This window comes from Carassius auratus, chromosome 14, assembly GCF_003368295.1.
Source record: "Carassius auratus strain Wakin chromosome 14, ASM336829v1, whole genome shotgun sequence".
NCBI lineage: Eukaryota > Metazoa > Chordata > Actinopteri > Cypriniformes > Cyprinidae > Carassius > Carassius auratus.
In genome coordinates this window covers 23,937,751-23,960,649 of record NC_039256.1, presented here as the reverse complement: position 1 = coordinate 23,960,649, position 22,899 = coordinate 23,937,751, and the positions used below count along the sequence as shown (strand labels likewise).

Below are 22,899 nucleotides of genomic sequence, written 5' to 3'. Positions count from 1 at the left end.
CTTTTAAATAATATAATAAATAAACAAAAAACAGATAGAATAGAAAAAGAATAGAGCAAACTAGTGATAGAGGTCCTTTTTTATAATAAATGAAAAGAAAATAGAATACAAAAATATTAGAAAGGTAAAGAATAGAATTAGAATAGTGAGTGCTATTAACATAATTATTATTCATTAATAATAATTATTATTATTAATTAATTATTAACATAATAATTTTTATTATGTTTTTATCAGTACATTTACATTTGATTGAATTATTTTCAATAACTTTGAGACCTTAGTTCTAAATCTGATTTGTATTAAATTCTATTCTACACTTATGTCCTGAACCTAGAGCCATACTTACGTTTCCTCAAGCCCTCTTTGGAGGGAACCCCCTTAGGACCATCCTCTTCGTGGCCATTTACAGTATTCACATCATTTCGTTTACGTTTATTGGGTAAACAGATGGGCGACGTCTCAGTGCATCCATTAACCCATTTTAGATTTGTCTGACAAGCGTTACTGGACAGCAGTCCATTGTGCTCCATGATCCACTAAATACACTAATGTGGACTTTTTGTAGATAAATTGCGTGCAGCTACAATCTTTGTGTTTTTAAAAAGGCTTCAGTGCCACCAGATACCAAATAAACACCAGAATAGATTTGATAATGTCTGTATAAATAATTAAAACTAATAAAGTTATTAGTTTTGTAAAGTATACACGGCACAGGTAACGTTGAAAAGAGGCAATTCACAAGAAGCGCGCACCAAAAATCAAAACAATGAGCTGTGACACGATATGCTGGTTTACATATTGCCTGACTAAAATCGCATATTTTAAACGTATTTTTTCTAAAAACGTATTTTTAAAAACTCGTAGTATATATGCACCATGAGATATCATGAGATCTTATTAGGAATGCATTATTTTCAATCATGTATTCATCGTGACAATACCCGACTTAATATCAGGCAATATGTAGTAGGCTAATAGCGGGGGTCCTAGAAACAAAGTCCAAAGTGACGTATTTCCCTTCTCGCATGCCTTTTGGATTGAATCATAGACAGTAAAAGAAATGGACACAGCGACCCCATTGGAACTCAATTGAGACAAATGAAGCCCGGTTTTAGCGTTTTTTAGCACTTCCGTTTCTGACGCGCAGACTCAAACGAAGCTTGACGACGTCAGCAACCTGTCTGACAGATGTAAATCTTCTAGTAGCTGTGCGTGTAAACTGCCATCGTTAATCTTGCAGAGACGGTGAGCTTGAGCGGGAGTTCTTTGTCGTGAGTGAGCAGGAGTAAGTATTCTGATTAATTATCTTGTATAGTATTTTAAAATGTAACGCCAGTACGCCATATTAAGTTAATTGCCTGCGAGCTTCTCCTCCTGTCTGTACGGTAATGCAACAGAGAGCCGAGTGGTTATGACGCAATCGTTAGCCTATTTTTTACAAAAACTGTTTATACGGGGCCATAATGTAACATAGAAGGTAATGGAGCCCTTTATACATTGTCGTGTATCTTTAGAAATAAATAATGGACAAACAGAGTCTTTAAACGCCTCAGATGTAAAGTTATTCGCTGTCAAAGTGACGCCAAAATGAATGGGAGTCAATGGGAATGCTAACGCAAGTGAAGTTCTGCTAAAAGATGGCAGCCCCCACCCGACTTCAGCTTCCGGTCGAGTTCCTTGCCCCTTGGATTGAATGTGACTTGGAGCGATCATTTGAGGCACATATAATCCTTGATTCCATCTTAAACATGCTTAAAATCGAGGGACTAGGGCCGAAGATGGACCCGGAGGAGATGAAGAAAAAAATGCGTGAGGATGTCATCACGTCTGTTCGCAACTTTTTGATCTATGTTGCGCTTCTGCGAGTCGGTGAGTGTCTAGGCGCTTCATGCATTGCATGTGCACGCGTGATCGTTTTAAAATAAAATCATCTCACTCCAAGTTTTTGTTATTATGCTTATTAGTTTCTCGAGGCACAGGGTGAGGGGTATTAATTAATAATCTGTTCCGCTTCTTATCATTTCATGGAGCCTATGAAAGTAGAGTCAAACAGAGCAGCGTCTCTTAATGCCAATTCAAATGTTTATGATGGTTAAAATAAGTTGGTTTCTGTTTTTCAGCACCTTATGTTTTGAAGAAGCTTGACAGCATATGAAACTTCACCGGATAGAGAATCGTTCTCCGAGAGATGAGCATGCAGGACCTGGACGATGCTGCATCATTTACCACAGCAGTTGATGAAGAGATGGTGTAATTTTGTGTCATTTGTTATTTAATTTTTTTTTTTTTACTGGATGCAATTGAATGTACTTGATTGTTCTCATCTAATCTCAATTGAAAACTATGGCAAACAGCAGATGATCAATTATTCCCACTGTTGTCAAGTTGTTAAGACTTAAACTTTGGCTTTATAACATTTACTTTGCCTTCATGTAAATTTAAAATCCCAGTAGTTTCCATTTATACATTTGATTTCATTTATAAATGTGTATTGAGGATAAAAAAAAAATAAACATTCTATGGATATTTTAAGTTTTCAACAAAAATCTATGTAATGACAATGACATGCATATCCCAATGTCTTGAAACGTGGTTCAACTGTTTCCCCAACAAAAGCTGTTTCTTCGAGATATGTTTAATACAGGAGTTTCATTAAATCCTTTATTGTTAAAAATAAAAAATGTATAACATTGATTCTGCTTTAGCCTGGAGTGTATAAGGACATTTGAGTGTTGACTTTGAATGTGCAATATCACAGTAGATCAAATGTGCATGTTTAAAATATCAAATTGTGTCATCTTTGTTCCAGTCAATGATTAAGATTATTCAAGTGAGGTGATGGTAATACATGTTTTATCCCTTCTAATCTCATGTAGTTAATGCAGTGCAATTAATAGATAGATAGATTTACGCTGCTTACTTCTCCATTCATATAATGACATAATATGGCATCTACGTTTCAGAGCATTACAGTTTCAGCTCACTGGGCATTTCAGAGCCTGTCAGGCCTGCCAGCAAGTTATTTGCTGTCAGTTCACTCATGACACCACGTGTGAAGTAGGTGGCACTGCCAATATGAGGGAGAACCACTGTAAGACAAAGTAAAACGGAGTTAGACAAGGTTTTTCTACTAATACATGGCAAAAAAAAAATTGAAGTGGATAACCAAGGGCACTATTGAGATTTAAAAGCTGCCTTTCACTCACCACAGTTTTTAAGGGTCAGCAGTGGGTGGTTGGTGGGCAGAGGTTCAGGGGTTGTAACATCAAGTCCAGCTGCTGCAATCTGACCACTGCTGAGGGCTTCAAACAGGTCCTCTTGATTCACAACCGCCCCTCTAGAGAAGAGAGAAAACCGTATTTTTCAGTTTAGTATTGATTTGAGGAGAAATTGATAACTCTGCAAAGTAGTAAAAGAAAAAAATGTGAAACGATCGAACATGTTCCACTGCCTCTCTGCTTTGTTTTTCACCTGCTGGTGTTGATAAAGATTGAAGTTTTCTTCATCTTGCTGAAGAAGGTTTTGTCACAAAGGCCTTGAGTGTCAGGAGTCAAAGAACTGGACACCACCACAAAATCACTCTCTCTCACCAGAGTGTCTAAAGGCACTGAGTGAAGATTAAATAAGAGACCATCATACAATCTTCTCATCCCCTCAAAATAGTTTTATTGCATCTGAATTCATACACAGTGAAAGGTTTTGATCCACTTCAGACGTTTACTACTGGATAGAGTTTCTTCAGGCAATTTCTTGTCTTTTCTTACCATATTCCCCATCAACCTCTTGGGCCTGAGGTTTGGGTTGTCTGCCTGTGTACAGTAGTCTCTTCACTCCAAAAGGCTTTAGTCGCCTTGCAATAGCCAAACCTACAAATCAGCATTTAAATACATTTATTTAAGCCTTACTGCCAGTTAAATGTGACCCAAATTCAGATTTTTTTTGCTCATATGTGAAAGATCGGATGTGTTCTAGGACCATGTAAACAGGGAAAAAAACACATGCATTCAGATATTTTGAGATCAGTTTCAGGCCTCATCCATGGTGTAAAAATATATCAGATACGGGTCTCAATTGAAAGAACAAGTAAACAGATGGTCAAAAAAACGGATATAGGCATCAAATCAAAATTGGGCATCAAGACCTGCAGTGTAAACGAGTCAATTTAATTCTCCCTATAATGATTAAGTCTCAAAGTAAGTATTAAAACAATTATCCAGAGAGATCACACTACATATGGTAACAAGCTGCTTATGTGTAAAGTGACTTGTTTTCACTATTTTTTTTATCACTGAATTAGTCACTTTATTAAAAGAACAGATGGTGTACATAGTAGAGCAGATGCATAGGTACCTAATTTTAAGGTAGAGAGAGAAAAAATGAATAATTCATACTGTACCTATGCGGCCCAAACCAATCACCCCAACAGTACTGTCTGAAAGACCGTAACCACACAGCCACAGAGGCTTCCATGTACTCCAGCCGCCACTGAGAGAGATGGGAAATATCCCAAAAAAACTGGCATATTATAGGGATACTGACGGTTTGTTTTAAAAGATCATACTTATTAAACATTAAAGGGATAGTCCACCCAAAAATTTTAAATTCTCTCATTTACTCAACCTTGTGTCTTTTTTTTTTTTTTTTTTGAGGATCACAAAATGAAGATATTTCAAGTAACATTGGTAACCAACCAGTTTCAGTTTCCATCGCCTGACATTATCTTTTTTCCAAACAATGGAAGTCAAGGGGAACATATACGTTTAGATACCAATATTCTTCTGAATATCTTCTTCTGTGCTCCTCGGGAGAAAGTGTATAAATGAATACAAAATTTCAATTTTTGGATGACCTTTCCCTTTAAGTCTGCTGAACATTTGGAACTGCAGAGCTGTGATATATGACACAATGTATTAGAAAAGGTGTTGGACTGACTTTTTCACTTCCTCTACACCCTCGGGAAGACGTCGGGCTGTGGCCAAGAGCAGAGCCACCGTCAGCTCAGCAGTAGCATCCGTCAAAACATCAGGAGTGTAGCCTACCCGTATCCCTCTGGGGTGAAGAAAGATAGTACATCCGTTTAAATTGTGTAAACGTCCTTACTGTGATCCATCATCATCGATTCACTGTCCATTTTCTCACTTTTTGGGGTCAAATCTAATGGCTTACAGAAACACAAACTTACCGTTTCTTTATCTCATCTACGGCAAGATGGTCAAATCCCACAGAGAGAGTGCTGATCACTTTCAAGTTGGGTCCTGAGAATATTCAAAGCGTGTTATCAGAATGACTAAATCAGTATCACCACCTGCAGTTGTTCTAAAGTGGAACAAGAGGTTTGCCTTACCAGCTGCATTCAACACCTCAGCATCAATTTTGTCAGAGAGTAAACAGAGAAGCCCATGAGCACCTGCCACCCCCTTCAGGAGCTCTGCCCGGGGCACGGGCTCATCGGAGTCCCACACTGACAAATTACACCTGCAGTGCAGATAATGGATAATAGAGACATTGAAATGTACAAAAACTGCTCCTAAAATCTGTGCAAGTTGTTTCCAATCATTTTAATTCTGCTACATTTGCTGTAAGGATGATGTCCTAACAGTGTGACATTCACAATTAGACCGTAAGCATGAAGCCAAACTGTATCTTCCTCCCAAGTTCGTTGAGGTTCACACACACACACACACACACACACATTCTGTTAATGAACACCGTGACCACCGCAGTTTTGACACGCGCTACTTCATCTCAGTGACACTCCAGGGAAAGCATGTCAATATTTTATATACGCTAAATCTTCATACAATGCATGCATACAAGATCATATAAAGTTTCGTACATCCCGGCTTTTTTGAGTATTTTCATACCCTCCTGCGGAATGCGTCTCGTGACGAACACTTTCAACATCTGCTGCACGCTCATCCTGCACAATTAAAGACTAAACGTTTATGTTCACTACGAAAATGATAATAACAGAAATCCACAGACGCTTCCCTATTTACATGTGCTTGCTGGGCAGCTGACAGTGTGCTGTCTGATGTGACTCTTTCTGCAGGCTTTCGCGCCATCTAGTGGAGCGGATGGACAGCGCTACTAAACTTTTCTGAGGGTTTTTCAGACGAAGCTGACTGTTATTGAGATTGAAAATGTACTGTAAATTACGACAGGTACGTTCAACCTTGTGTTTTTAAATCTCTAATGTGTTTTGTTTCTTTAAAAATATTTTATTCGGGTTTTACTTCGCGTTTTATTTAGCTGCATTTGTGTTTGTCAGTTAACGTTACTGTATTGACTTTATGTCGCTCGTGTGGTTGTTTTAACTGTATTTTACTGCAGGTTTTGAGGTGTTTCTTGGCTTTAGTGAATCGGGAGCGTGGTGAGTGTAAACGGCCCGGAGGCCTGATGGTTGTCATGAGAGCGCTATCTGAATCTCCCGCGATTTTAAACGGTAAAACACCAACGAGCTAAACTAATCCTGATTTACTTGTCACTTTTTAATTCTGCAAGATTGATAAATTACTGACTTAATGCGCTGTGCATTTTTCATTCATCTTGTCAAATGTCATTTACAGTATCAGCTGCCGGTGCTTGGTGTAAGAAAATTTCTAAGTCTGCTTTGAAAGGTGAGTGTGTAACTTTATTAGCCTAATAAACACTATTGATTGTAATTTTAAATTTGTTCAGATTGAAGATTTTCCCTCTGTTTTTCTTTTTCAGAGGCTATTGACAGTCTTTCTTTAGAGGTCCCACCTTGTGACTGTGTTCATCAGGAAGAGCTTCAGGGGTTTACTGACAATTTTGGGTCTTTGTTTTTTACCTATTCTTTCCATGTGAGTGCCTCCTCACTGAATAATCTACCAGGACATTTGTCTTTGACAAGATTCAGTTTTGTTTTATTCAGATATTGTGCTTATATATTTAGTATGTTTTCACATATTTTGTACAATTTGTTGTATCTTTATTCCTTAAAGGTTATTTTTGTTTAATTCTGATATTGTGATAATATATTTGGCATATTTTCACATATTAATTAATTTCTAAAAGGCCACTAGTCAGTCAGTGGAGGCTGAACTGTCAAAGATCCAAACCTTTCTGCACAGACTCAGTCTGGTTCACGCGCAGGTGAGGCCACATTCAAACTATTGTAGCAACACTGATAATTTCCTGCAATTACACTGAAATAAACCAAAGCATTTACCCTTAAGGTGATTTATGTATAATCTATTTTTCTCTCCCCTCAAGTGATGGTCTGGTTCTGCCTTTTTCTCTATTACAGGTGAAAATAATATCTGAGATTAGGACCGATTCAACGACACACAAGCAAATGTTCAGGTTGTCTAAATAAACATGTATTCAAATGTTTTGGGAAATTAATACTTCTATTCAGAAAAAAATCCAGACATTTATAAACCTACAAAAGATTGCTATTTCAAATAAATACTTTTCCTTTAGATAAAAATGGAATGAAAAATGATGGTTTCCAAGAAAATATTAAGCAACACATATGTTTTCAACAATGATAAAAGTAAGAAATGGATACTGAGCACCAAATCGGCACATTAGAATTACATTTGAAAATATATTGCCCAAAATATTATAATAATATTTAGCAAATATTACACTTTTTACTGTATATTTATCAAATAAATGCAGATTTTATGAGCATAAGAGATTCTTTCAAAAGAAACAAAAATCTTACTGACTCAAAACTTTTGAATGGTAGTGTATATGATAATAATCAAGAAGTCAACACTTGTTTTAATGCTTTTGTTGCTCTTATTGTAATGTGTTACAGGTCTACTAATTAAGCTCTTTTTTCCACTCTTTTTTTATTTAAAAAAATGTGTTGGGTGTAATTGTCCTTATTTGCTCTTTTATAGTGGAGGAGCGAAAGGAAGTATAGTTTCAGCGATGGATCATAGCATTACTATGGACACTGCCGCATACGGACAGTCAGTTTATGTTCTTATTAAATATAACAACTCATTAGCTAGCAGAATGAACGCCTCAGACTGGTCGTTGAGTTTTAACATCCTAAAAATCTCTACTTGCATTTTGTTTGTCCTTCCACATTTTATTTCTATTTTATTTTGAAGAAATCCTTTCTCTGTACGCTATCTCCCGTCATGTCTGCAAATGCACCCAGTCTTGGGAAACACGCTGAGCTGTGTGCTTCCCACTGACATGATAGAGGCTGGACTGTGTGGGGAAATGAGCATGGCTACCATGGCAACACTTGCTCCCTGTATGGATCTGTATTCCAATTGGCCCACTCGTCTCTCATGCGTACGGATATCCTTTGTAATGTGCACATAAATATTGTTATTGAAATCTAAGAGTGTGTGTATGACTTTAAGCTGCCTGTCTTTTTCTGGGAACAAAAATGCTTATTCTTATTCATATTTATGAACAAAAAAATATATTTTTTGAAAATGTTCTCCTTAACATTCATTGCACATGTTAGTGTACAGTCCGTGCGGCATGCCTTTAATGCAACAAACACAGACGAGTTTCCTTCAGAGTTTGGCCACTTCACTTTCCTGGGCAGATCTCGGCCTTTCTAGAGTCTGCTGCATGGAAGCACAAAACGTCCAGGGTAAATTACAGGCCTAAATGGGGAGAAATTGAGGATACTGAAGGCAAATTCCTTCACTGTGTTACAATTTTATGGATGGAAGCCTCGCTGCAAAACATAAAGGGCACTGTGCTACAAATCACTGTTGGCTTTGAGGCCAGAGTTGTTCAGACAGTTTTTTTAGCATCTCTATATATTATTTAATTCTGGCTTTTCTCTTTATAGGATCTCTGTGTTCTGATGTAGAGTTCTCTGTTGAGACTGACTGCAGCCAGGAAACGAGATGTAGAAGTGCTGTACAGCAGGACATTGAGTCAGAATGGAGCCATGCTGTAGAACAGACTCTGACTGTCTTCATTTTCACTCAATACACTGACCCCTTCCACTCCCAGATCTCTGACTTCATAAGTGAGTCACGTTTGCTTTTCCCTATCATATATTCATCTTAAGATGGGTCATATGTTTTGAAATTCTGCTTTTAAATGTGTCAGGCAGTGAAGAGGTTTTTGAGAGACACTTGGATGCAGTTCTTTGGCACAACGGAGATCAAGTGAGGGCGACGCTGCAGACTACAATGAAAAACACGCTGAAAGGATTTCAGAAAAAACATGCTGTGAGATTCATCTATTAACTTTATTTTGAAATGTAAAATATTCTGGCTACTTTCATTCATTTTTTTTAAATTAGCACTCAAACGTTAAAGAGTCAGTCAGATTGAGACAGTGAACACTTTTACAGTGTTACAAAAGATTTCTATTTCAAATAAATGACTTGTCTATTCATAAAAAAAAAAAAGATCAAATATATATTGTTTCAGCACTGATAATAATAAAAATGGGTCTTGAGCACCAAATCAGCATATTAGAATGATTACTGAAGGATCATGTGACACTGGAGAGTAACGGCTCCTGAAAGTCTCTTTGCAACCACTGGTATAAATGACATTTAAAAAATGAGAGTAATTATAAAGTTAGTATATAGAAAAGAGTTATTTAACATTATAATAAAAGGTAACAAACTTATGTTTTTACTGTTGTTTTATCAAGTAAAGGCAGCCTTTGAAAAAAATCTAACCGATGCCAAACTTCTGAACACATATACATGGAACAATAGTGACAGTATAGCCATTAGTCATTGTTTAAAGACCACTGAACCATACGTCTTTTCTGTGTGTACTTCAGGCCAGGCAGAGGTTGGATTCTACCATACCCATTGTGTTGAGCTCAGTGAACAGTATAATTGCCAGCAGCAGCAGTGGAGAGTTTCGAAGAGCGTGTTTTGATAGCATGAAGGTATAATATATGGCTATAATTTATACTGGTTCCCAAAACACCCTATTTTATGTGTCATTTCACTTCTTATTCTTAAGAACAGTGCTTGGAAACTTGTAGAAGTTGTATAAAATGTTTTAAAACTGGGTTGTTTTAGGTCACAAGCACCAGTGAGTTACATGCCTCACTAAAGCAGTCTCTTCAAAGCATTGTGGATGGGCGCTTTACTCCAAGGCGCAGGTGTAATAAGGACAAGGTGCTTTTGCTTAAGCTTCTTTTCGATTATTTCATTTCTGCTTTCATGATTTCGCCTTTGAACGTTTGTAATTGTATTGTCCTCACAAGGTGGTGGAGGCTGTTAGCACTGAACAGAGTAGTCTTGATGCCTGGGAGGAAGGTACATTTTTAAACAAATTTAATAGTCTTCATAAAATAATGTTTCCTAGAAATTATATGATACTGGGAATTTTGGCATTATAATTGTTCTAATTTCATGTCCTTTGGGGGGTTATTGACTTTAAAGAGCCACAGAAATCATTAATAGAGTTGGCTGAGATTGGTATATTTTGAAAGATGTTGAATCATCCTTTTTTTAGAGTTTGAAAATCCACCAGAACTTTCTTCTAAGAGGATTCACTCTGAACTTCAATACTCAAGCTTTACCCCTACCAAGAGACGACATTCAGAAATAATCTCTAAAAATTCAGACACCTTCATGAACAATGTCTTTGAGGCAGCAAACATCCAGAGAAATTCCCTGTCCCCAATACAGCTTCCTCAAAGTCAGCACACCAGAATGATCATCGCAGACAAACCCTCAGTGCTGAGCATGACTAACCTGAAAAATGAACAGGTGGATACTTCTAAAGTTATTGAAATACTGTATGCCACTTGTTCAAACCGATGTGTAGTCACAAAAAGATGTCTTTACAGTAAAATGCATATCCTAACTGTTTTGTTATCTCTTTTTGAAGGTGGAGAAGCAGTGGCTCCAAGAGCTTGAAAACTTTTCTGAATGGGACTGAGGAAAATACAAACAAAAATAGATTATTTTTTGTTGTTGTTTTGCTCATGTCTTTAAAACATGTTGACATATTTTTACTTTATGTCTTTGTATATTCAAATACTACTTTGTAAGTTTTCCAACATGCAGTCTTTGTTATAATTTAATAGTATGTATTTTATTAAAGCTTATTTATTTGGTAGGCAACGTTAAAATGTACAAGCAATGTATCCTAATTTTTGTCTTAAATGTATATTCTGGACATATGCACTATGCACTAAAATATGTTTTTCATCTTAATACCGTTATTTTCTTGTACTTAATAATAATTATTATTATTATAAAAATTTATTATAAAATATAAGTTGGGCTGACATGAATTTCCAAAACCTTTTTTTTTTTTTTTCGTTTACTATTTTTAAATAATGGTTTAGTCCAACCCGCAGAGGCTGTATAATTATGTTAGTTTAAAAAAAGTTTCGAATCTTTAAAGAGTTTTATAGCTATCTTAACAGCACTGCTCCAGTGACAGGCTCCTCCACTGTTAGACCTCTCTGTGACACTGCAGGCGCAGTTTCAAATCTAACGTTAACCCTCTCTCGTTCAATGACTCACGATCTCGCGAGCTCTCCGTCTTCATTGCTTTCGGTGTCGGAACTATTTGATATGGACCGTGTTTAGATAGCCGCCCACCACTGGTAAATAATGGACTGAGCTATATAAAGGTAAATAATACCGAACAGATTATCTATTATTTTAGTTTCTGGGTGTAATATGTCTATAATTACAGTAGCAACCGTAGCACTTGCTAAGATGTAGCTGTCATGCTAAGCTAACTGAAAGGCACTTGATTCAGTTAGCAGTGTGTTGTTGTCAGAGCGGCAGTCTTCACTTAATCTGAAATTAAAGCAGTCGGACGTTCAGACATCCGCTGCTTGGCTCAGGGACACGTTAACAAGATTTCTAGCCGGGTAATTCTATCATTTAACTTAGTGGAAATTCTAAATTTATGCTGATCTAAAAAAGCTTGCAAGTGTTTATACTAGCTTCAAATGTTTCCGACTTTGCTGAAATTGAAAGGTTTTATGTAATTGAAAAAGTTGTCTTGGAACTAACTTGTCACATTTTGCTAATTAGCTGAAGTTAACGTTAGTGTTCAATGTGTGAGATATATCGATAGATAGATAGACACTGTGATTGTTGGCAACACTTATTTATACAGTTTATTCAAATCTTGTGTAATGTGTTCAGTTTTGTGCATAGAGATTTCATGTGGATGGTCATATGATCAATCACGTTTCTCTAATAGGCTTAATCTGACCAGTCCACTCTCCCCCTTTTTTATACTATATCCTTCATTGTTTTCAGATTATCACAAACATCCAAAGATTTGCATTTACTAACATAATGTAATATCAATGTCCAGCAGGATTGAGTGTGTGTCTCCTGGACTTGCCACAGAGAGGATGTTCCCCTGCCTGGCCCACAGACCATGGCAAGTCCTCTGCCGGGTCTACATGCAACAACGAGCCCCTTTATCTCAGAGACCCTCTAAAATAGCAAAGCCATGTTTCGGTAAGAGCGTCACACGGTGTCATTTGCATGCTTTGTCAATATATGAACTGAGAGAGCATGTTTATTTAATTCTGTCTCTTATTTTGTTATTCAACATTGCGAGTTTTAATAAACCTAGACTAGATCCGGAAATCATTTCCATCATGCAACATGTGATATACTCCATAGGTTGGAAAAGTGGAGGAGGGGTGCACAAACTCTGGTTTAGTTTTCCAGATTCCAGGGTCACATCTTTAATGTGGACACAGGTCCAGTACTGTTCCACATCAGGCAGTGATAAAAGTGGATCTCCAGAGGGTCCTGTAGAGCCAAAGCCCACTGAGAAAGAACAATCTGCACAGTCCTCTGCAAAAACTGCTGGTAATGATTCTGCATTATTTTGTAAATTAACTCAAAATGTGCTCGTGTCTTTAAACAATTAGTTTTTTTTATTTTATTTTTTTGAGTAAATATAAATTAATAGTGTCTTATATATTATATAATGTATATGTGGTAATTATGATTTATTCTAAATGTTATTGGGTTTTAATAAATTTTGTGTTGTTATTTTTTTTTTTTTTTTTTTTTTGCATTTGAGGTTCCAAAACTCCAGGTCTGGCGAAAGCAGAGAACATTCAAGTGAAAGGTAGCTCAGCCTTTGTTTTACGCACAGACACTTTCCTTTCAGGCCAATCAGAATGTATATCACAATTCTATATATTTTAACTGTCTTGCATGTTTCCTGTGTTTTCAGTACGGGCTGTCCTGAAAAAAAGGGAATATGGCACCAAATACACCCAGAATAATTTCATTACCACAGTTAGAGCTATGAACGAGTTCTGCCTCAAACCCAGGTACTTTTAGGAAGTGGAGTGGTGTAGTTTACTTGGTTGTAATCCAGTCAGCTACTATGTTCACATGTGAATCTATGCATTTTGTGTGTTCAAAGTGATCTTGAGCAGCTTAGAAAAATCCGTCGACGTAGTCCCCATGACGACACAGAAGCCTTCACCGTCTTCCTACGATCAGATGTGGAGGCAAAGTATGTACAACTGATACACTCTACCATATATATATATATATATATATATATATATATATATATATATATATATATATATATATATATACACACTACCGTTCAAAAGCTTGGGTCAGTAAGATACAGTTTAATTTACACTTACATTTACTAAGTTACTAAGAACTATAGGACAAAAATGCTGACATTTTCCACAAAAAAATTAAGCAAGAAATATTTTGCTGTATTTTTGATCAAATAATTGCAGCCTTGGTGAGCATAAACAGTATACAGTCTTATTGACCCCAACCTTTTAAACTGAGGTGTACTTAGATACTATTTGGCATGAGGTACAAGGATCTAATATTATGATAGAAAGATCAATTAGCTTGTTTCGGTGTCTTTATTTAGAGCACTGGATGTTTGGGGAAGTCAAGAGGCACTTGCCAGAGAGAGGAATCTCAGGAAAGAGGTGGAAAGGGAGTACCAAGAAAGTGTGTCAATTTCTCCTCATTTAACTGCATGATCTGCACTCTAATGTTTTCATGTCATCTACTGTCTAAATAACCATCATTCTTTCTCTTTCTCATCCATAAGACATATTTAGAAATCAGAAGCTGTTGAAGGAGTACAAAGACTTCTGGGGGAACACGAAGGTAAAAACAAGTTGAAGCCTGTCCCTATGATTTTTATGTTTTGCTACTACTAATGCCCCAGCTAGTCCTCATGATTCATGATATTTCTCAGCTTCTGTCTCTTTCCATTGTCTCTTTCTTGACGTTTTTTCTTCCATTGTCTCTTTCTTGACGTTTTTTCATATTCTTATTTTCATGCTGCTCCTTATTGAACCCCAAAGCAGAGCATCTCGATGAGTACAATGTGTTTTTAGCTAACTGTGTTTTTGATCATTTTTGACTCCTATAGCCTCGGTCTAGGACGAGAGCGACATTTCTACAAGGACCGGGAAAAGTGGTGATGGTGGCTATATGCATGTAAGCTTTACCAACCGTATGCTTTCTAGCTATTAGATGAAGGATATTGAGTTAAAAGACATGTGCTTCCACATGAGCTATGACCTACACTGACTGTTAGCCTCAAAACAACCAGATCTGTGTCAGCAAGCCAAATTATGTAATTATGTGTTGCTTGAGGAATCCGTTACATTTCTCTCTGAACATAGTACAATTATTTATAATTTTTTTGCCAAAGAAGTCTCTTATTCTTAACAAGGCTGCATTCATTTCATAACAAAAAGAACAGTGAAATAATTGTGAATAATATTGTAAAAATACTGTTTTCTATTGTAATATATTGTAATACAGTTGTGCTGCCTGCTTAAAATGTTCTTAGTATTTACTATGATACACTTTTTTTTTTCAGGTTTCTTTGATTAATTTATTTGAATAACACGATTTTTTACTTTTGATAAACTTCACGCAGCATTGCTAAATAAGTTTTGCATTACTGTAAATAAATTAAGTATTACTGTTTTGAACATCATTGAATTTGTGTATCAAGTGGAGGTATCATTTTTTATTTATTTTATTTTTACTGCAGAAATGGACTGAATTTTTTCTTCAAGCTGTTGGCGTGGGTTTATACAGGATCTGCCAGTATGTTTTCTGAAGCCATCCACTCACTGGCTGACACCTGCAATCAGGTAATTTGACATTCATGCCATCCTCCAGGGTATACCTTCAGAAGATGTTGTATGATTCAAAAATAAATTACATGGACATGTATACTTGTTCATCTCTTATACTCTCTCTTTGAAAGGCTCTTCTTGCACTGGGCATCAGCCAGTCTGTCCGGAACCCAGATGCCGTCCATCCGTACGTACAGCTCTTCCAGACTGATGTTGTCCTCTGGTCATGTTGTCATGTCTGAGCCAGCTGTTCTCTGTTATTACAGGTATGGCTTCTCCAACATGCGTTACATCGCCTCTCTCATCAGCGGAGTTGGCATCTTCATGATGGGTGCTGGCTTGTCCTGGTATCACGGCATTATGGGACTACTGCATCCTCAGCCAATAGAATCACTGCTCTGGGTTAGTAGCATTGGGTTAACTTGTAGATGTACAAAATTATATGAAGACTGTGATGTGGCATTACCTTTGGAAAGGTTGGTGTTTATAAGATTTTTAAGGCTGCATTTATTTAATCAAAGATACAGTAAAAATCTTAATATTGTGAAATGTTATACGACTGTTTCTATTTGAATGTATTTTAATATGTAATTTAATCCTGTGATGGCAAAGTTGAATTTTCAGCAACCATTATTCCAGTCTTCAGTGACAAATGATCCTTCATAAATTTTATTTTTGTTGGAAATTCGCTAAAAAACATTTTTTAGGATTCTTTAATGAATAGGAATTTACAAATAGCAGCATTTATTTGAAATGTAAATCTTTGTAGTAGTATAAATGCTTTTACAAAATCTTACTGACTTTAAAATTTGAACAATAGTGAATATTGCTGATTTTTTTTTTATTGTCTTTTGCAGGCTTATTGTATTTTAGCAGGATCTCTGGTATCTGAAGGAGGTGAGATGTGGTTTACTCTTCCATATTTTCATTAGCATTCAGAAGGTCTGACAGTGTCACTATTTTAATATCATCTGTCTGCTGATTGCTCATAAAGCTACACTATTGGTGGCCATTAACGAGATCAAGAAGAGTGCACAGGAGCAAGGCTTGTCCTTTTATGAGTACGGTATGTACCTTTGGTTAACTCCTCTATTAGCCTTGAATGTTATTTGATTGTGATTATAGCTTTGACACAGTTATGAGATGATCATTTTGATAATGTTTGTTTGTTTCTGTATAACAGTGATGCAAAGTCGAGACCCCAGCACTAACGTGGTCCTGTTGGAGGATACTGCTGCTGTGCTCGGGGTGGTGCTGGCAGCTGGATGTATGGGACTAACGTCTCTCACAGGTACTTCAAATAAAATAGTGTCTGACCCCCCCGTTTCATGCTAACCAGGGTTTCTACCACAGGGTCCGGTTTAATAAGCACATGGGCCTGAGCTTTATCCCTTTATAAAGAGCATTTGATGTTCTTTTTAAGCTTTGTAAATCCATTTCTAAACGCACTTCTGTGCACACACAAAGTCAACACTTATGGCTGGCCAGAAGCTTCTTCCTCTTGCCCTGTGGTTTTCATGGCTTTGTGGAAAATTTGTGTAGAGATCTGGATAATGCTCTATTCAGTAACCTGCTTTCATGCTTGAGAACAGCCCTGATGGCAGTTTCAGCTCTGTTTATTATCTGGCGCTTACTACAGTTGTATGTTATTGAAGTGTAATCAACCATGAAACTAACAGCAATGTTATTTTACATAGCAGGGCTTTAAAAGAAAAAAAAAAAAAAAAAAAGCACTTTTGTTTATACCACTAGAGGTTGTACACTGCTGTCAAAGGATTAATCACATCCAAAATTAGTTTTTATTTACATATTATGTATTTGTATTGTGTTTATATATATATATATATATATTTGTGTGTGTGTGTGCGTGTGTATGTATATATATATATATGTGTATGTATATATATATATATATATATATATATATATATATATATATATACACACACAAATATGTTACGTTTATATATATCATATGTTTATGATATAAATTATATAAATATATACATGTAAATATTTTCAAAATATTTAATGTGTGTATATTTATATATAGATCATAAATACACACAATACACACACATATTATGTAAACAAAAACTTTTATTTTGGATGTAGAACTTTTATTTTACTTTTGACAGCACTATTTCTATTACAATTCATTTTAAAATGTAATCCATTATTGTGCTGGCAAATATATACATATATATATTTATGTGTGTGTGTGTTTGTGTATATGTATGTGTATTGTAGTCATATTTTTTAAGAGCGTAAGCAGAAAAAAATCAGTTATGTTATTAAAGATAATAAGTTCATTGTTACTTAACCTTTATGTGCATAAATGTAAACATGTGCCATTTAGTTGCCATTTAGATACTGCTAATATTACACACACAGCTCATTGCACCATTTTTATTTTTTTATTACTCAGTGGGTTGTGGGTAACCTTATTCATGGTATATGCTATATTAATTTGTCAGAATGTCATCCGGCACCATTGATGCACATTATTAGTCTCACACATACATGACATTTAATGAATTTAATGTCTCTCTTTCATAGGTAACCCCTACTATGACAGTCTGGGTTCTCTGGGTGTGGGCACCCTGTTAGGAACGGTATCTGCATTCCTCATCTACACGAACACAGAGGCTCTGCTGGGTCGCTCCATCCAGGCCGAGCATGTGCAGAAGCTCACAGAGTTTCTGGAAAGTGACCCTGCTGTCAGGTCAGTCCTAGCTCCATTGTATTTGTCCATTACGTGTACCCACACTCTGCATAATAATAGCTTCATCAGCAAAAACCTGCCATCTTACTTGCTTTAACAAGGAGGCAGAAGCAACCTGCTTCAAATGCTTTTCGAATTCAGGCAGGCATCACATTATGAAATGTAAGCTTGCTCAGACAGAGTTACATCAGTGCACATTCGTGCTTTGATGAAATTAGATTTGATGTCCTTACTTCAGGTCATTTTGTCTCCAGGGCAATTCATGATGTCAAAGCCACAGATATGGGGCTGAGCAAAGTGCGTTTCAAGGCAGAGGTGGACTTTGATGGGCGGGTGGTGACACGATCATACCTGGAGAAGCAAGACATTGAACAGATCCTTAACGTACGTGCTAAGAGACAAGGCTTCTGCTGTGATGTAGATCATCTGACTTGACTTTCAGCATTTGTCTCAAGTCTATCCATTGTTTCATAGAAGTGACTAAACTATAAGCACTCATTCATGGTAGTTTTTGCTAAAGAATCATCATTTTGTGAGCTCTGCACATTAATAGTGTTAACTGTGTGCTTACATATTGCAGGACATTCAGCTGGTGAAGACGCCAGAGGAGCTGGAGAACTTTATGTTGAAGCATGGGGAGAACATTATTGACACCTTAGGAGCAGAGGTGGACCGTCTAGAGAAAGAACTTAAGGTATCTGAGAAGAACACACTCAAGTTCTTAATTGATGTCTGTGGTTCTATGAAGAACCTTTAACAAACATGGAACCTTTCTATTGTACAAAAGGTTCTTTACAGTGAAAAAAAAAAAAAGATTCTTTTAAATATTTTCCACACTAAAGCCCTATTCGGACGGGACTAGTTTTACAGGGGGTCGTTAGAGAAATCTGCGTTTCACATACGTACTTGGTGATTTTAATTCCGTCCGAATCTGCCACGTCTGTGTTTTTCACACACAACCTCTGTGATAATTCCAGAGCAAATTACCTACCGTTTTTCAGCAAACTCAGTGATCCTCTGAGAAAACTAATCCGGTCCGAATGCGAATGTCTGTGATTGCCGGTGATATTTTATTTCACAACACGGTTCCTTGTGTGTTTTGGCCAACGTGAATTACCGTAGATGCTCTTACAGCGCGGATGTTTGATATAACGTTATTTGCTTAGCGGCAAATAAATAATAATAACAAAATAATACAAATAATAAAATCAAGAGCAAGATCGCGTAAACTGTTAATACTGGCTATTGTAATATCAGCATCAGGTAAGATTACTCGCGTTCATTTATGTACTCAGTTACATAATGTTTTAATTACATTTAATAAAAAATAAAAATAAAAAAAAGGATAAAAACAAGTTAAACTAAAGGAACCACACATTAATATGGTTTTGTCATGCTAGCCATTTAGTATTTATTGTGTAATAATACTAAGGCAATCATTCTGAATGAATGCAATGCACGCATACAGAGCACGTGATCTCTGTGACGCCCAGATGCACAAATCAGACCCTCCCACCTCTGTAATAAACACGGAGATGTTAGTCCCGTCCGAATTGGTACATGAAAATCACAGACGTCAGGTGATAAGAATCGAAACTCAAACGTAGTTTAGAAAACTAGTCCCGTCCGAACAGTGCTTATGAAACCAATGTTTTCTTGAAAACTGTTCACGGATAGTCAAACCATAAATGTGACCCTGGAGCACAAAACCAGTCATAAGTAGCATGGATATATTTGTAGCAGTTGCCAACAATACATTGTATGGGTTAAAATTATAAATTTTTCTTTTATGTCAAAAATCATTAGGATATTAAGAAAAGATCATGTTGCATGAAGATATTTAGTAAATTTTTTACTGTAAATATCTAAAAACTTTTTATTTTTCAGCTTCAGATTTTTTTTTTTCAGCGTCAGATTCCAGGTTTCAAATAGTTGTATCTTTCAATATGAACATTGGTCATATTATGCCATTTCAAATTTTCCTTTCTCTTTGGAGTGTTACCAGCTGTTTGTGAATAGATAAGATCCCTAACATTGCAAAGACTAAAGTCTCACACCCAGAGAGATATTTTTTGTAGAAGTTAAGACTCGTCCACACCTTCCTAAAACACCTTGTTTAAACACGCCCCCACATGTCTACGTCACTGTGTGGCAAGATTTGCATAACGCCACCCAAATGTTCCTGCAAAGAAAGAAGGTGTAACTTTGATTCTCGCTGTAATATTGTTGCCACCACCGCCATGTCGTGGAGATACTGTGTTTTTCGTTGTGAAAGTGAGACAACTAGAAATCAGTGGTTAAGTTGTATTTACAACACTGTTCCAGAACAGTTTAACAAAATTGGAACAAAACAGTCCCAAATATTCAGATGTGTGTGTGGGAGCGTAAGCTATAATGTGTCTGTGGCACAAAGGCTGTTTCTATAAAGTGGGGCAGTATTACGATTCAAATGTGAGTTTTGAGCAGAGTAGAGTAGAGCTTGTTGTTTGTCGATTCTCTGATCACAAATGCAGACATGGTGTTATGTTTACGCACCGTGATACAAAATGCAATGTGTAAAAAGACAGTATATAAAGACATATATATATATATATATATATATATATATATATATATATATATATATATATCATTATAAGAAGTAATTATGTCCCCACTGGATGAAACAAATGCCTCGTTTGTAATTGGTTTTGTCTCATCGTGCCGGGAGAACGCATCACATTATGGTGAGGGGTGTAACTTTTCTGTCACACGCTTGAGGTATTCAGCAAATCACAACACACTGGATAGCTGGCCAATCAGAGCACCCCTTGCTTTTCAGAACGATGAGCTTTGTAAAAACCCATTCATTTCTGAAAGGGGTTCACAGAGGAGAAACAAAAATGAACATTACATGGAAAATACATTTTTTTGTACCTTAAACTGCTTAAACACATTGCATTACACCAAATAATGTTCTTTTTAGCAACACCATATGAAGATTTTAGTATAAAAGATGTTTATACATTGTAGCATTTATTATCAACATATAAAACAGTTGCTTTTGCTTAATATTTTGTGAAAACTGATAAATTTTTTCAGGATTCATTGGTGAAGATAAAGTTAAAAAGAACAGCATTTCAAAATGTATTTACTGGCACTTTTTTCTTTCTTAATAAAATAAAAGAAAATAAATATTTGGATGGTAATGTGTAAGTTAGTGCTTACTATTCCTCATTCTACCTTGATTGACTCCTGCTCTGTATCTCCGACAGCAACGTAATCCTGAGCTGCGGCATGTGGATCTGGAGATTTTATAATGTCAAGACACGTTGCAGAATGGAGATCAGGATGGAGCAGAAGGAAAACTAATCAATCCTCAAGCGACCATGAGCATCCCCTTCTCTCCAACCATCCCATGAGCTGAGGTCTTATCTTACATCTGTCCTGTATCAGCCAAGCACTAACCTGTACATAGTTTCGGTAGCTGATAATATAGCAAAACCATAGCCAATACAGAGAGGACTCCAGCTGGATCGAGACGAGGCTAATAAATGATTCTTTTACAGGCATTAGATTTCAGATCCATCAGACCTTTGAAATCATGTCCATGGATTGTAAAAGGACCAGTCTTACTTCATTTCACAATTTACATGCAAAGCAGCATAAACACTCATATTTTACAAGAGTTCTCTCATAACACCGAAGTATGATTAAACAGGATATAACCTAGTTTGAAGGGTAAAGCTTCCATTCTGCTATAGGAAAGCACTGGTTTAATTTATATGTATATTCCCATGTTACTCCATTGTTTTTCAGATTTGCAAAGATGATGGCATTCAATTGATGCCATTATCACTGAACGAAGCAAGCTGATTTATTGAATATTCATGAGTGAGTTACAAAAATGAAGAGTAATTGTAATCTACTTTTTTTTAGACCAGTTTAAATTGATGTTTAAATACATTTCAGACTCCTTCATAAATTACACTTATTTCAAGTAGTACTTAAAACAAGAGAAGAAAGTGTGTTCTAAACCATGTTATATCCACATTTATCAGTAATGAGAGAACTATAGAAACAAATTTAATACAACGGATATCCATGGCCCACCTTAGACCCTCTCATGTGGTGAAGACTACTCAGTTCTTCACATCCTTCCTATACTAAAAGTACTAATGTCATTATACTGCTTTCTGAACTGTTTATCTGTTTACACTGTAATTTAGTGTTACTAAATGAAGAAAGCAATTGTAGATGTCCAAAAACAGCTCTGTTTCTAAAGTCATTGGTGGCTTTGTTGTGTTGCCAGCCTAGTTTGTGAACACTAGCGCATGTTTTTCCTTTGTAAATAATTCCTGACTGAAAATGCAACACTCTTATTTTGATATCTGAAAAATAAGCATTTGGTCCATTTAAGTACCCTCAGTACACATACAAACAGTATGTTTTCTGGTAGTCGCTTGCTCTCTTGTGCTGAAGTCTATGTAATGTTTTAAAACATTGTTAAAATGTCCCCTTAGGAACAGTCGGACATCTAATGCAGGTTGGATGAACACATTCAAGGATGGTTAGCAAGGATGAAGTTAAAAGTTAGTTATGGGAAAGGCTTTCAGACTATATAGATTTTAAATGTGTTTATTTGACAGATAGCTATTTGGTTAGATCTTTGAGCTGTTTGGAGCTTCTGAAAAAAAGAGGATGAATAAATTGCAATTAATTTATTAAACCGCTGAATATTTGTCTTTTTTTACTGTTTTGTTATGAAGAATTCTTTTTTTTATATATTTTTAAAGGAATTCATGCTTTTATTCCACAAATGATGCATTAATTTAACATTAAGAATGTTACAAAACATTTTAATTAGTTTAAATGTAACTTTTGAATTATCATTATTAAGTTGTTTTAAATTGTTATAATATTTAAAAAATACTGTTTTACAGTATTTTTGGTCAAATAAAAGCAGCCTGTCATATATTTCTTATGGCGGCTCTTATTTAACATCGCTCTTCAAAAAATGTCAATGTCATTGACTAGTACACTTAACAGTAATCTTAGACTTTCATGTTGATTAGATGTATTTCTGGACATTTGAGCTAAAACCTACAAATATAAAAGGGGTTCTCAAA

At 36.1% G+C, this 22,899-nt stretch overlaps 3 protein-coding genes across 3 annotated transcripts; 2 read left to right on the top strand and 1 right to left on the bottom strand.

The window, feature by feature from the left end:
* Positions 1-998: 998 nt before the first annotated feature.
* LOC113114091 (mitochondrial import receptor subunit TOM5 homolog) lies at positions 999-2,697 on the top strand. The gene is made up of 3 exons (XM_026280830.1): positions 999-1,035; positions 1,688-1,872; positions 2,124-2,697. The coding sequence occupies exons 2-3, from the start codon at positions 1,752-1,754 to the stop codon at positions 2,156-2,158; spliced, it is 156 nt and encodes a 51-aa protein (XP_026136615.1). The 5' UTR covers positions 999-1,035; positions 1,688-1,751; the 3' UTR covers positions 2,159-2,697.
* On the bottom strand, positions 2,651-6,047 carry grhpra (glyoxylate reductase/hydroxypyruvate reductase a). The gene is made up of 9 exons (XM_026280829.1): positions 5,840-6,047; positions 5,348-5,478; positions 5,186-5,258; positions 4,936-5,052; positions 4,400-4,488; positions 3,768-3,869; positions 3,475-3,610; positions 3,210-3,340; positions 2,651-3,092 (listed from the first exon to the last, which is right to left on the bottom strand). Exons 1-9 carry the CDS (start codon positions 5,920-5,922, stop codon positions 2,971-2,973), a joined length of 984 nt encoding a protein of 327 aa, XP_026136614.1. The 5' UTR covers positions 5,923-6,047; the 3' UTR covers positions 2,651-2,970.
* Positions 6,048-6,053: 6 nt separating this feature from the next.
* On the top strand, positions 6,054-22,499 carry LOC113114092 (uncharacterized). Its single transcript, XM_026280831.1, has 32 exons — positions 6,054-6,167; positions 6,337-6,448; positions 6,573-6,623; positions 6,718-6,830; positions 7,045-7,122; positions 7,277-7,332; positions 7,881-7,952; positions 8,097-8,292; positions 8,458-8,596; positions 8,801-8,983; positions 9,067-9,188; positions 9,757-9,867; positions 10,004-10,102; positions 10,192-10,243; positions 10,443-10,699; positions 12,481-12,784; positions 13,002-13,049; positions 13,158-13,257; positions 13,353-13,445; positions 13,833-13,915; positions 14,019-14,077; positions 14,346-14,413; positions 14,979-15,081; positions 15,198-15,253; positions 15,333-15,468; positions 15,924-15,963; positions 16,061-16,132; positions 16,250-16,357; positions 17,626-17,791; positions 18,046-18,175; positions 18,372-18,485; positions 21,046-22,499. Exons 1-32 carry the CDS (start codon positions 6,147-6,149, stop codon positions 21,088-21,090), a joined length of 3,387 nt encoding a protein of 1,128 aa, XP_026136616.1. The 5' UTR covers positions 6,054-6,146; the 3' UTR covers positions 21,091-22,499.
* Positions 22,500-22,899: the final 400 nt, after the last annotated feature.

What these genes read in the sequence shown, in the direction of transcription:
- LOC113114092 (XM_026280831.1), top strand. Translation starts at nt 6,147, where the DNA reads ATGTACTGTAAATTACGACAG. An exon ending in GGAAGCACAAAACGTCCAGG is followed by an intron (nt 8,597 to 8,800) that starts GTAAATTACAGG and finishes TTCTCTTTATAG; the next exon opens with GATCTCTGTGTTCTGATGTA. An exon ending in CGATCAGATGTGGAGGCAAA is followed by an intron (nt 13,446 to 13,832) that starts GTATGTACAACT and finishes GTCTTTATTTAG; the next exon opens with AGCACTGGATGTTTGGGGAA.
- grhpra (XM_026280829.1), bottom strand. Translation starts at nt 5,922, where the DNA reads ATGAGCGTGCAGCAGATGTTGAAAGTGTTCGTCACGAGACGCATTCCG. An exon ending in AGAGGTTGATGGGGAATATG is followed by an intron (nt 3,611 to 3,767) that starts GTAAGAAAAGAC and finishes ATCTTCACTCAG; the next exon opens with TGCCTTTAGACACTCTGGTG. An exon ending in ATCTTTATCAACACCAGCAG is followed by an intron (nt 3,341 to 3,474) that starts GTGAAAAACAAA and finishes TCTCTTCTCTAG; the next exon opens with AGGGGCGGTTGTGAATCAAG.
- LOC113114091 (XM_026280830.1), top strand. Translation starts at nt 1,752, where the DNA reads ATGCTTAAAATCGAGGGACTAGGGCCGAAGATGGACCCGGAGGAGATG. An exon ending in TGTTGCGCTTCTGCGAGTCG is followed by an intron (nt 1,873 to 2,123) that starts GTGAGTGTCTAG and finishes TCTGTTTTTCAG; the next exon opens with CACCTTATGTTTTGAAGAAG.